Below are 11960 nucleotides of genomic sequence, written 5' to 3' on the forward strand. Positions count from 1 at the left end.
GTCCCTTTTCCCAGAACCCACACAGGAAAAGTTCTGTGGCTAGACCTGATTTGGAAATGTCCTGTTAGATACTCTTTCTATAGAACCACAGTAGCTGTCTACATTGGATTCTGGCATGTCTCACAGTTCACAGAGTGGCTTGGTTGTGTTGGATCTGCTGTTTCTGTGAGTGTGTGCATATGTGTGTTCTTATCTCAAAGTCACAGCTTCTTTGTAATGCCATCGAACAACAGCATAGCTGGTCAATCGTTACCTCTTCCTACCACTGTCCCCCTTTAAAAAGAGACTATGTGTTTATGATTTCTGTGTCAGGCAGGTCCCTTTTCATTGGTTTGCATTTTCCTGGGCTCTCCATTTTCAGGATTCTTTCTTGGAATGTGTGTTGGCTGGAGAGTGGTGGCCACTGAGACCTTGTCTATCCAGTACATCTTCTGTATTCTCCCCAGCAGATCCCACCTGACCCATATATGCCTTCTTTAGATCCTTATAACCTAGATCCCTTAATCTGTGGCCTCTCAGTCCACCCTTCATTACCTGCTCTACAAAAATGGAGATGAACTGTGTAACAGTTTTTCTTTGCAGAAAGCTTAAGCTTTCTCAGTAGAAGGTACCAGAAGGATGTTACAGAGGGGAGGAATATCTCTTCCTGGTTCCCTCTGGCTTGCTTCTATTTGCTGCTTCTTGCTTCTATGACCAGCAGTGGGGGGATTCGGGGGGCAACTGATGGTGCTCAGCTCCATGCACACACCCCTGGGTAAGCTCCTTGTTCCTGCTAGGTAACCCCTGCTAGATAAATAAACCAGAGTGGCTCCGCAGTTGCTTATTTCTCACAGTAGGCTTACCCCTTAGCCCCAAAGCCAACACATGCCGACGTCAATTTTTACATATCCAACTGTTTTAAGCACAGTCCAAATAAACGGTTGTAGCCATCTATAGTCTTCCTGCCTTGCACACCTCATGAAATACCACCCAGCACCTGGTAGTCATAGAGAAGATAAAAAACTACAAAAACCTCAAGCTACTCTGTCCCAGAGACTTTGGACAGTGCTATTGAGCTTTTGAGACCAGGAAGTCCCTCTCTGATCCCTCTTTCATGGGTGAATCCCTTTTCCTGCTTCCCTTCTGGCTAATTCCCTGGTTTAGCCTCTGGATGGCCTCATGCTATAAAAGGTGCCAGGATGTTGCTACCTGCACATCTGTTCAAAGCATCCTTTGAACAAAGAAAGCTTGTGTACTGGCACCTGTGGTTACACCTTTGCCTTTAATCAGCCTGGATCATGCCTCTGTCCTGAGGCCATCCAGCAACTTGTCTTCTGAATCCCCCATATTTGTTCCTTCCTCAGACTCGCTCTCATAGCCCTTCAGAGTTCTTAGAGACCTCGAGCCTCTCTAGTTACTCCAAGGTATGGTTCTCGAATCTTCCTAGTGAGTTTTTCCTGTTCACCTTATCCCTGGGTCTATCTTCTGAATGGAGCGTGTGTATCTTTGGTATGTCTCCATTGCCACCCCAGTCTGTAGAACTCCCTGGGGAGCTCAGTCCTGCCTCTCTCTGTGTCACAGCTCATTTTGGATGTGAGGAATAGACGCTAAAGGAGATGTGGTTCGATGGTGTTTTCCGAGATCTGTCCCAAGGGCGTTTGGCTTCCCTCATCTGCATTCCTGATCTTAGCTGGGAGAGTTCTGGGAATGCAGAGAAAGCATTCTTTGGGCCCTTCATATATTAAGGCTCTTCCTCTTCTCCTTCAGAATCAGTTCAGTGTGGCCGCAGACCTGCCTTTCCAAACTCATTTTGGTTGCCGTTCCGTGAGCGGTTTGAGGTCCAGAGTGGTGAATTTCCGTGGGAAGTGAGTATCCAGATGTCTGGGAAACACCTGTGTGGAGGCTCCATCACCCATCAGTGGTGGGTTCTGACGGCAGCACATTGCTTCCCAAGAACCCTGTAAGTGTCTGGGTCACTGTCTTAATTTATGTCACATCTAATGCACATGTTTCTGGGCTGCTCACTTGGTTGGTTGATACCATAGACTCTGTCCCCACAGGCTTTGGACCAAGAGCCTGCTCTCTGCCTAGTCTCTCCTCTTCATCTGGCCAATCACACTCAAAGTTGACTGCTTCCTGTGGCTGTGCACCCAGGGTTGGGCAATCAGCACAGGCTTTTCTTCTGTCCACCCTCTGTACATGAAGACAATGCATTAGATTCATACATTGTGTGTGCACTGAGCACCTACTGTGTACTGTCCCCATTGCTGGGGACATAGCAGTCAGTAGGACAGCCGAATTCCCTGTCACCAAGGTGTGCACAACCTCTTCTCTCAATGGACACATTCTATTTCTATTGATTGGGGTTTTCCCTGAGTTGATGGTCCATGGGCTCAGAAATCCACTTGGCTCTGGGCCCTGACTCTGACTTCCTTGATCTCTCTAGACCCCTATAGCATATCTATTCCTCTAGATGCCCCAGCATTTAGCAGTAAACATGACTGTTTACAAATGTGTGTGCAAATGCAAAGTTCCCTCAACCACTGCCCCCGCAGAGCTTTCCCATTCATTCTTCAGATTAGAAGTGGCCGTGGTAAACGTCACTGTGGTCATGGGCGCCAAAGCATTCAACGACATGAACTTGGAAAGAAAACGAGTGAAGATCATTCTTCACAAGGATTACAAGCCATCCCACCTCAACAGCGGCCTCTGCCTAATCCTGATCACCACGCCAGTCCAATTCACTGAAGCTAAAATGCCTATCTGCCTGCCACAGAAGGAGGGCAGGTGGGACCGGTGCTGGATGGCAGAGTGGGCATCGACAGGTAGCTATGGTATGTGTCTCTCTTTGGTGCCCATACAAAGCCCACATATGGGCTGCCTTCCCCTGGGTAGTTTGATGCTTTGGATGGGGGGAGACAAGTGTTTGAATTTCAGGCAACATTCTTCACCTTCCTCATCCTCACCTTTTCTTGTCCGCAGAATTAACAGTACCATCTCTATCAACTAAGCCATGTAGATTAAATGGATGAGGTTATCCAGGTAAAGTTCCTATTAAACATCTAGGGCATGGAAGAATCTCAAAACATGACAGCAACGATCATGTTTACAGATCTTCCATTAAAATTGTTTGGATGGCTTTTCTAGGGGCTCTTTCACCCATGGCCCTTCTGCTGGTCTCATGACATCATCCACCATTCCCTGATATCGACAAGTCAGTGGTTTCCTCAGACCAGTGACCACCAGTGATCCCACTCCATTCCATGCATAGCACAGGGCTGGCCAGCCAGGGAGGATGCCTAGGAGGGACAGAGTGGGACAGAGTGGGGTCTGGGGGATGTTCTTCTGGCATTGTGGTCATTTCCTTTCAGCAGGATGACTCATCTGGATGTGTCCTCTCCCCAAGGTCTCCATTTGGCTTTCAAAGACATGGCCTACCACTGCTTAAGAGCTTTGGTGGCTCTGCATAGGGGCAAAGGGTAACTGTGGAGAGAGGGTAGGACCACAGAGAAAGCTCCTGTCAGCATCCCTGGCAGGGTCTGGGCTGCTTCTGGAGGGAGCCTGCATCTCCAAGGTAGACATTAGCGGAAGGACCACTTGTAGTTACCAAGATGATATGGAGGAGGGCCTTGCACTAGACCATTCATTCAAAGTGACTTGTGAATCCAGCTTGCCAGCCACTGCATTCCTTCAGGACTTCTGTGTGTAGCCCGGATGTGTGTGGGCTGGTCATTGTGGGTGACCAGTTCATGCTCCTGCTCAGGCTAGCTTTCTTACTTTGCCAGGCTCAACCAAAGGCTTAAACATGCACCTAAAGAAGCTCAGGGTGGTTCAGATTAGCTGGAGAGCATGCGCCAAGAGGGTGACCCAGCTCTCCAGGAACATGCTTTGTGCCTGGAAGGAACTGGGCACCAATGGCAAGTGTCAGGTACTTGGGTCCTGCCATACCCTTCCTCCCCACACCCTATACTTCCTGAGTTCCCAGCACAGAACCTGCAATTCTCCTACTCTCAGCCCATACCTCTAATTACCCCCTCATGTCCTTTTGCTGAATGGACTCACTGACTTCTCACAGACTGTGCTTGCTTTTCTCTGTCTCCAGGGAGACAGTGGGGCGCCCATGGTCTGTGGTAACTGGAGAACCAGGAGACTCTTCCAGGTTGGTGTCTTCAGCTGGGGTATGAGCTCAGGCTCCAGGGGAAGGCCTGGTATGTTTGTGTCTGTGGCTCAGTTTATTCCATGGATCCTGGAGGAGACGCAGAAGGCAGGCAGAGCCCTCACCCTCTCAGAAGTCTCAAGAAGCCCTTTGACTTGTGCTCCACAGTGCCCCACACTGCTAAGCTTGGGGTCTCAAATGCTGCTTGCTGCCATGTTTGCTGGTGGTAAACTGTTAAACTCTGAACCCCCTTTACCATCTCCCTCCTCCGTATTTTCCCATCTTCACATAAGCATCTGTAGGGCACTGGCTACAGACCCCAGGAGTTAGCCACAGACTCAGTTCCCCCAATCATAGGAATGTCAAGCTCAGTGCTGAAAGAGGTACAAACAGTGTATGGGGGATGCCAGAGGAAGATAGCACGTCAAAGAGGGTCAAGGGGAGCTTCAGGAAGTCATTGAAAATCCCTTGTGGGAAGTCACCCTGTGCTTCTTTACCCAGGAAGAAAAACAAGTTTCTACCTGAGCTGTAAGATCTGTCCTCACTCTGACAGTCTAAGTTGCTTTCTTTCTCTCTTGGAATATGATCATTCCCAGAAGTAGACCAGCTTTGCTTCTGTCAGTCCAGCACCAACCCAGACCTGCACCTCAGGGTGTACCCAACCCAGTCTGCAGAGCCTTAGTGTTCTGGGTCACTCATGAAGATCTTTGGGAGCAGGCTAGAAAGATGGCTCAGTGATTAAGAGCACTGGCTGCTCTTGCAGGGACCTGGGTTAGATTTCCAGCACCCACATGGTGGCCAACAACAGTCCATAACTCCAGTTCCAGGGGAATTCAACTCCCTCTTCTGACCTCCACTGACAGTGCATGACATGGGTGTTTTACATGCATGCAGGCAATACACTCATACACATAAAATTAAAATAATAAAATTTTTAAAAAAAGATCTTTGAGAGGTTAGGATCAGGGGTCTTTCACCAAGTTTGGAGATAAAAGCGAGGGATTGTGACTCAGGACTCAAAGACCACACCTATCCTTCCCTCTCTTAATTTATCCCAAAAGTAATTCCAGATAACAATGTAGGTCCAGAAGCATCAATGAAATTGTTTCTCTACTCACATGGAGATTGAGAAGGTCACTGTCGAGTGGCCAAATTCTCTACCCATCATGTGAGAATGGACTGAGATACCCTAAGGACAGAAGAGCAAACATGTCCTTCCACTGAGAGACAACGGAAAGGGTAGATTGTTACCCAACAGAACACAACAGGAAGAACTGGGGCTTAGAAAATCATGAGATTGTTTGAAGACCAGTGCGACATATCCAGAGACTAGTGGTGGCTACTCCTTTGGGTATTTTCCTTGGCCAAGTCTACCTGGCATTGATACAATGAGGTAACCAGTTACAAGGGTTCATAGGACAGACAGAACATATTCATTCATTTTCCCATCTATCCATCCACTCACCCATTCATTCAGATGTTCCTTAAGCATTATTGTATCAGGCACTGGAAGGCTCTAGGGATGTATAAGATATGGGAGGTTCATGACTTCAGATGTGTATGTTACCTCCAAATTTGGATATTGTATATCTTCTCACAGGATCCCCTAGTAATTACTTTCATTATATAATCATATATGTTTCCATTTCATTATATGTAAATATCATCTAATAAGGATTATGGGGGTTGGGTAGCCTAACATCTTCAGTATCCCAATGTAAACAATGACAGGAATCAAAGTTAAAGCTGTACCCTGTAACTTACAGTAAGAATTGGATTCTATACTGTGGCCAGTGCATATACATACTTTGAACTAATGATTCATGGAGCAACACATCCCTCACCGATACTGGGTAAGCAAGAGTTAGATATGGGTAACCAAGGAAAACTGCAGCTGTGACTTGGTAGCTGCATCTTCTGATGGTCACATCTCCTCTGAGGCTGATCATCCTTGAAGTTGCAGTTAGTTGTTCCTATATAAGAAACCACAGCGCCATGGCACTTTCCCAGTTGCCACACATGTGCACACATTCCTATCTCCTAGTTCTCAGATCAATTCATTCTCTGGCATCCTCACATTTGCTTAAAAAAAGGCACTTTTGGGGGCTGGAGAGATGGGTCAGCAGTTAAGAGCACTGGCTGCTCTTGCAGAGGACCCAGGTTCAATTCCCAGTACCCACATGGCGGTTGACACCTGTCCATAATTCCAGTTCCGGGGAATTTGACACCCTCTTCTGACCTCTATGGGCATTGCATGACATGGCTGCATTTACACACATGTAGGCAATACACTTGTACACATAAAATAAAAATAATAAATAAAATATTTTAAAAAAGAAAAGTTGTCTTTTACTTCTGGAGTAAAATGAACTATATAAGAAATTTTGAAAAACACCTCTTTTAGGCAATTCCTATGAATGAAAACTAAAGGCAGGATTTGTGTTCTCAAGACTTTCATTACAATATCATTTTCATTGTGGTTCCCCGGACCCCATAATGAGGAAACAAACCCTAAAAGGGAGATCTGGTCCATCACGATTTGGGAGAAGAAAGGGTCACCCTATCCCATGAATGTGCCATTCACCTCATAGTCATAAAACTTTCAGATTCACAGCACAGAACCCACTGTGCTGTTGCCCTCGCTTAGGATAGCTCATTCCAAACTCTTTGCCAAATAAATTTTTGCTTAAACTGTTTATGTCTCTTTCCTTTACGAAGACAAGAGCTGAGAGCCTCCTACCTATGCTAATTTCAGTCCAATAACTGGTATTAGGATCCAATAATGGGACATGACATAGAAATCACCATTTAGAATAACCATTGGAGCTCAGTCCTTCACTTTAGGGAAGTTGTTTTAAAGCAGGCAAATTTCTGCCAAAGAAAATAAAGCTCCAAGGCTGAGATTCCTATCTCCTGGATCTCTGATCAATTCGTCTTCTGGTATCCTTCTCACATTTGTTAAAGGAAATGAGGCATGGCTTCTGTGCTGATGTGGACTTATAAGATATTTTGAAAAATCCTATTAGGACACACCTATGAATGAAATCTAAAGTTTAACAAACACCTTTTCAAACACACAGCAAAACTGGGCATGGTGGCATACATTTTTAAGCCCAGCATTCAGGGGGCAGAGGAAGGGTGATCTCTATGAGATCAAGCAAGGCCAGCTTGGTCTACATAGCAAGTTCTAGGCCAGCTGGAGCTATATGGAGACACCCTGTCTCAAACGAAACAAAACAAACAAAAAAATGGAAAGAAAAAAGCACAGCAGACCCATATAAGGAAACGAGGGAAAATTCTGACACATAGAAAATGGTACTCTAGAGCCGGCATCCAAAATAAGCCAACCAGAGGTCTGAATCTAGAATCTTAGACTCTGATGGTCATCTTCTCTCCCCAGTTGATGGCTTTTTTTATTAAAGGTGTGTTGTAATCCTGTCACCCAAAGAAGCAACTGTGGGTCTGGTTTTTTTTTTTTTTTTTTTTTTCAATGCATTAGATCAAGATTCTTTTAGGGCCAGTTGTAGAAGCTTCTCTGGCCCTTCGATTATGCTTCAGCATTAAAAATTTAAAACCCCAAGATGTTGGGAGGTATTTCATGTCCCCTTCCTGTTTAGGTCATGGTGCTGCCACCGGCTAGATCCCTTCTTGTGGCCCCTCCTCTACCCCTGTGACTCTCCCTGGATCTAGGAAGGAGGGAGTCTCTCCTTTCGCTCCTGGCTGACTTCTTTTGTTGTGTTGGGATACAGAGTCTCCTATGTTTCTCAGTCTCCTTACACTATCCATACAGTTCACGCCAGGATTTAAAAATTCTCCACTCAAGTTTTCAGAGTGGAATTCTAGTTCCTTCTGGAGCCTGCCCTTAGTGATAGGCTCAGGCCCATATCCTTTAACCCTGGGGCCCGTCAGTTTCAGAGCCATCAACCTCCTTAATTCCACCTCAAAGGACTAGGTGGGAATTTGCAAAGTCCCAACAGGCTCAGGAGAAGGCCAGATCAGGGATGCTGAACCCTAAGACTGGATCCAGCCCTCTTGGCTGTCCTGGCAATTTTATCTCCAGAGGACCAGTGGACAGTCAACAGGTAAATTCCTTATAGAAATCCAAGTCCAGTGCTTCTGTTCCAAACTGAGTCACTAAATCTGGAGTTGGACCGCTGTGGCACAAATTCCTTATAGAAACCCAAGTCCAGTGCCCTGGCCTGTGCTTCTGTTCCAAACTGAGTCACTAAATCTGGAGTTGGACCGCTGTGGCATTGAATACAGTGATCCAACTGGTCTTAATCAAAAAGAATCAGGACAGAGCTGAAACCCGAAAGGGAAAAAAGAGGGCTGCAATCCACAGGGAGCGATGTCTGTTTCCTAATCTGTCTTCTGCCCCAAATAGCTTCTCTCCCCTCCCCCCAAGTTGTGTTGACATGTTTCCTGCCTGGGCAGAAGATGCTATCAGGACTTAAACTGGGTCATGGAGGACGCTGATGGCTGACAACAGGCCCACATGCCATGCCCTCCCTTAACCTGGATCCCAGGCTCCTGGTCTGGAGCTCAGAGCACAAACCCTACAGGACACGCTGCTCCATAGGACAAGGAGCAGGATCCTCTGTAGAGCCAGGGACTGGTCAGGGCCTGTCCCATACCTATGGACAAGAGCTTTGCTAGACCACAGGCCCCTTGTCTGGCCCTTTCTGGCCTTCCTTTCCCATGAGTAATCAAGAGGTCTGCCTGTACCTGCTTGCTGGGAAAGCCTTGAGGCTGTCTTCCAGCAGACACCCAGCGCCACAACCAGGGCCCCAGCACCACCTGAACAGCAGAGAGGCCTGCAGGAGAATGTAAATTACAGCATCAAAACCCTGACTTCTACCTGATTTCAAATCCCAGTCCACTGAGGCCGAGCAAGGTGAGTGCCACCCATATCGTCCCGCTCCAGGTCTTCAGTCACGCGTTCACTGCCCTCCAGCCCCTGCCATCCTCTCTCAAGTTCCCTGCCAGTACCACGTTCTGAGATAGCCTCCCTCCCCTCCCCTCCTCTTCTCTCCTCTCCCCTCTCTCTCTCCAAGTTTTCTAGCACTTCAAACTACCACTAGCATTGTCTGAGCAACACGGTGTATGTGTTCTGGACAAGACTTGTATCCCTCTCCAAACTCACTCTGAACTCTTAACTTACTGTGTGACTAGTTCAGGAGATGAATCCACTCAGGAAGTCAGTTAGAGTTAAATGAAGTCAGATGGGTGGGCCCCTGGTCTGTAGGATAGTGTCCTTACAAAATTACTTTCTTTTTTAAAAATATTATTTTTATTTTATGTGTACAAGTGTATTTCCTGCATGTATGTAAGTGCTAATGCCCGTAGAGATCAGAAGAGGGCATCAGATCCCCTGGAACTGGAGTGACAAATGGTTGTTAGCCACCATGTGGGTGCTGGGAACTGAACCCAAGTCTTCTTGCAAGACCAGTCAGTGCTCTTAACCACTGAGCCATCTTTCCAGCCTCAAAGAACACGTTCTTGTAAGAGTGACACTCTGTGCCCAACACACACAAACACACCTGCATATACGCACATATACATGCACATACACACACATGCGCACACAGAAATACACATGACACACACACAGGCAAATACATGCACACAAATATGTGTACACACGCATAAATGCACATATGCATGTGCACACATGCACACATATATGCACATAAACACACAACACATGCACACACATGCACATGCATAAGCCCAGGAATGAGGAAGGGTAACATGAAGACACGGGAAGCTGACTGGCCAGCAGCTAGGAAGGGAGCCTTCCTGGGGAACACTGATCCTGAATTTCCACCAACTCAGAAACTCCCACCAACTCTGTCCTCAACTCTGAGAAAATAAACTCTAGGTGCTTTATCCATCCAGCCCATGGTATGTTGTGGTGGGGGCCTGAGCAGATGAAGACAGATTTGAAAACTGATTTCTTGAAGCTGGAGAGATGGCTCAGTGGCTAAGAGCATTAGCTGCTCTTGCAGAGGACCCAGGTTCAGTTCCCAGCACCTACATGGTAGCTAACAACCCTCTGTAACTCTAGTTCCAGGGGATCTGATGCCCTCTTCTGGCCTTCATGGGCATTGCATGACACAGGTACATACATGCAGGGAATACAGTCATACACATAAAATAACAATAATAAAAAATGTTAAAACAAGGTGAGCCTTGGGATTCCAGCAAAAATGCTGCCAGCAAAGTGGGCTGTTCCTTTTTTTATCATCATGACAGAATACCCCACAGAAGCAACTGAGCAGAGAGGCTGACTTTGGTTCACAGTTCTGGAAGGTACATCATCCATCATAGTGGAGAGGCCTAGATGCTGCAGGGGCTAGAGCAGTTAAGCCTGAGCCAATGGGAGCTTGCAGCTGATCACATCATGGCAGCAGACAGGAAGTAGAGAACGGATGCTGGAACAGGCTCCTTGGTTTGGGGAAGTGACTCAGGTGCCCTCAGTAAAGAAGCTAAGAGTGCTTGCTGTGAACAGGTGAGGACCTGAGTTTGAATCCATGGCACCCACATAGAATCTAGGCATAGCTACATGTGCCTGTAACCCCAGCACTTTGGGGGCAGAAACAGGAGGATCCTGAGAGCTGGCTGGCCAGGCAGCCTAGCCAAAATAGCAAGCTTCTAGTTAGGTAAGAGATCTCATCTCAAGAGAATATGGTAGACCACGGTAGAGGAAGGCTTGATGCCCTCCTCTGTCTTCTGCAGGTGTGCACACAACTGCATACACTTGCATGCATCCAACATACATACACCACAACATACATATATCACAGCACACACACATCTCTCACCCCCCCCCACACACACAAAGCAGGCTCCGGCTATAACCTTCAGGACAGCAGGATCAATGTCTTCACATCAATGGATTTGTTTGTGGACAAAGTGCAATGGCATTTTAAAAGTCTGGTTTTTGAGGTGCCATCCCTACGGAACGAGCATACTGTTTCAAGGCTCTGTGAATTCAGAGACATGCACATGGCTATGTAACCACTCGTTTGTCACCCCAGACATTCTGCTTACCCTTCCTGAGTCCCAACCCTGGGCAATGGCCTGTGGTTTTGCCTTTCGAGAATGTCGTATGAATGGAACCCTTTGTTCATATGTCAGTACAGCTCCTCTTCGCTGTGGCGTGGCTTTGCCACAGTGCAGATGTGCTAGTTTGTTTAAGCAGCCACCTAATAATATGCATGTAGGTTGTTACCAAGGTTCAGCAGTTGTTTTTTTGTTTTTTGTTTTTTTCTTTTGGTCTTTTTGAGACAGGGTCTCCCTGTAGCCTGAGCTGTCCTGGAACTCACTAGGTAGACCAGGCTGGCCTCGAACTCACAGAGATCTGCCTGCCTCTGCCTCCCGAGTGTTGGGACTACAGGCATGGGCCACCACGCCTGGCGTGGTTTAGCAGTTTTAAAGCTACTGCAAGTGTTAGGAATTGTGTATGGACATGCATTTTCTTTCCCACCCTCCCTCCCTCTCTCTCTTCCTTCCACTTATTTTCAGAACAGAGCATTCAATTCAGAACAAGGCCAGTACTCTACCACTAAGCTACATTTTCAACGCTTCTTTTCCTATTTTGAGACAGAGTCTAAGTTACTCAGGCTGATCTTGAACTCACTTTGTAGCCCAGGATGGCCTTGAACTTGAGATACTCTTGTTTCTGCTTCCTTCCCGAGTAGCTGGGATTGCAGGCATGTGCCACGAGGACTGGCCCAATGCTGTTTTGATTAAAATGTGAATGATGGGAGATTATGTGAGGTCCAAATGAAGATCATATACATATATATATATATATATATAT

At 46.8% G+C, this 11960-nt stretch overlaps 1 protein-coding gene across 1 annotated transcript; it reads left to right on the top strand.

The window, feature by feature from the left end:
* Positions 1-296: 296 nt before the first annotated feature.
* On the top strand, positions 297-7775 carry LOC103730019 (serine protease 55-like). Its single transcript, XM_029561104.1, has 5 exons — positions 297-316; positions 2557-2813; positions 3765-3907; positions 4082-4361; positions 7753-7775. The coding sequence occupies exons 1-5, from the start codon at positions 297-299 to the stop codon at positions 7773-7775; spliced, it is 723 nt and encodes a 240-aa protein (XP_029416964.1).
* Positions 7776-11960: the final 4185 nt, after the last annotated feature.

Source organism: Nannospalax galili, unplaced genomic scaffold, assembly GCF_000622305.1.
Source record: "Nannospalax galili isolate Female #2095 unplaced genomic scaffold, S.galili_v1.0 scaffold612, whole genome shotgun sequence".
NCBI lineage: Eukaryota > Metazoa > Chordata > Mammalia > Rodentia > Spalacidae > Nannospalax > Nannospalax galili.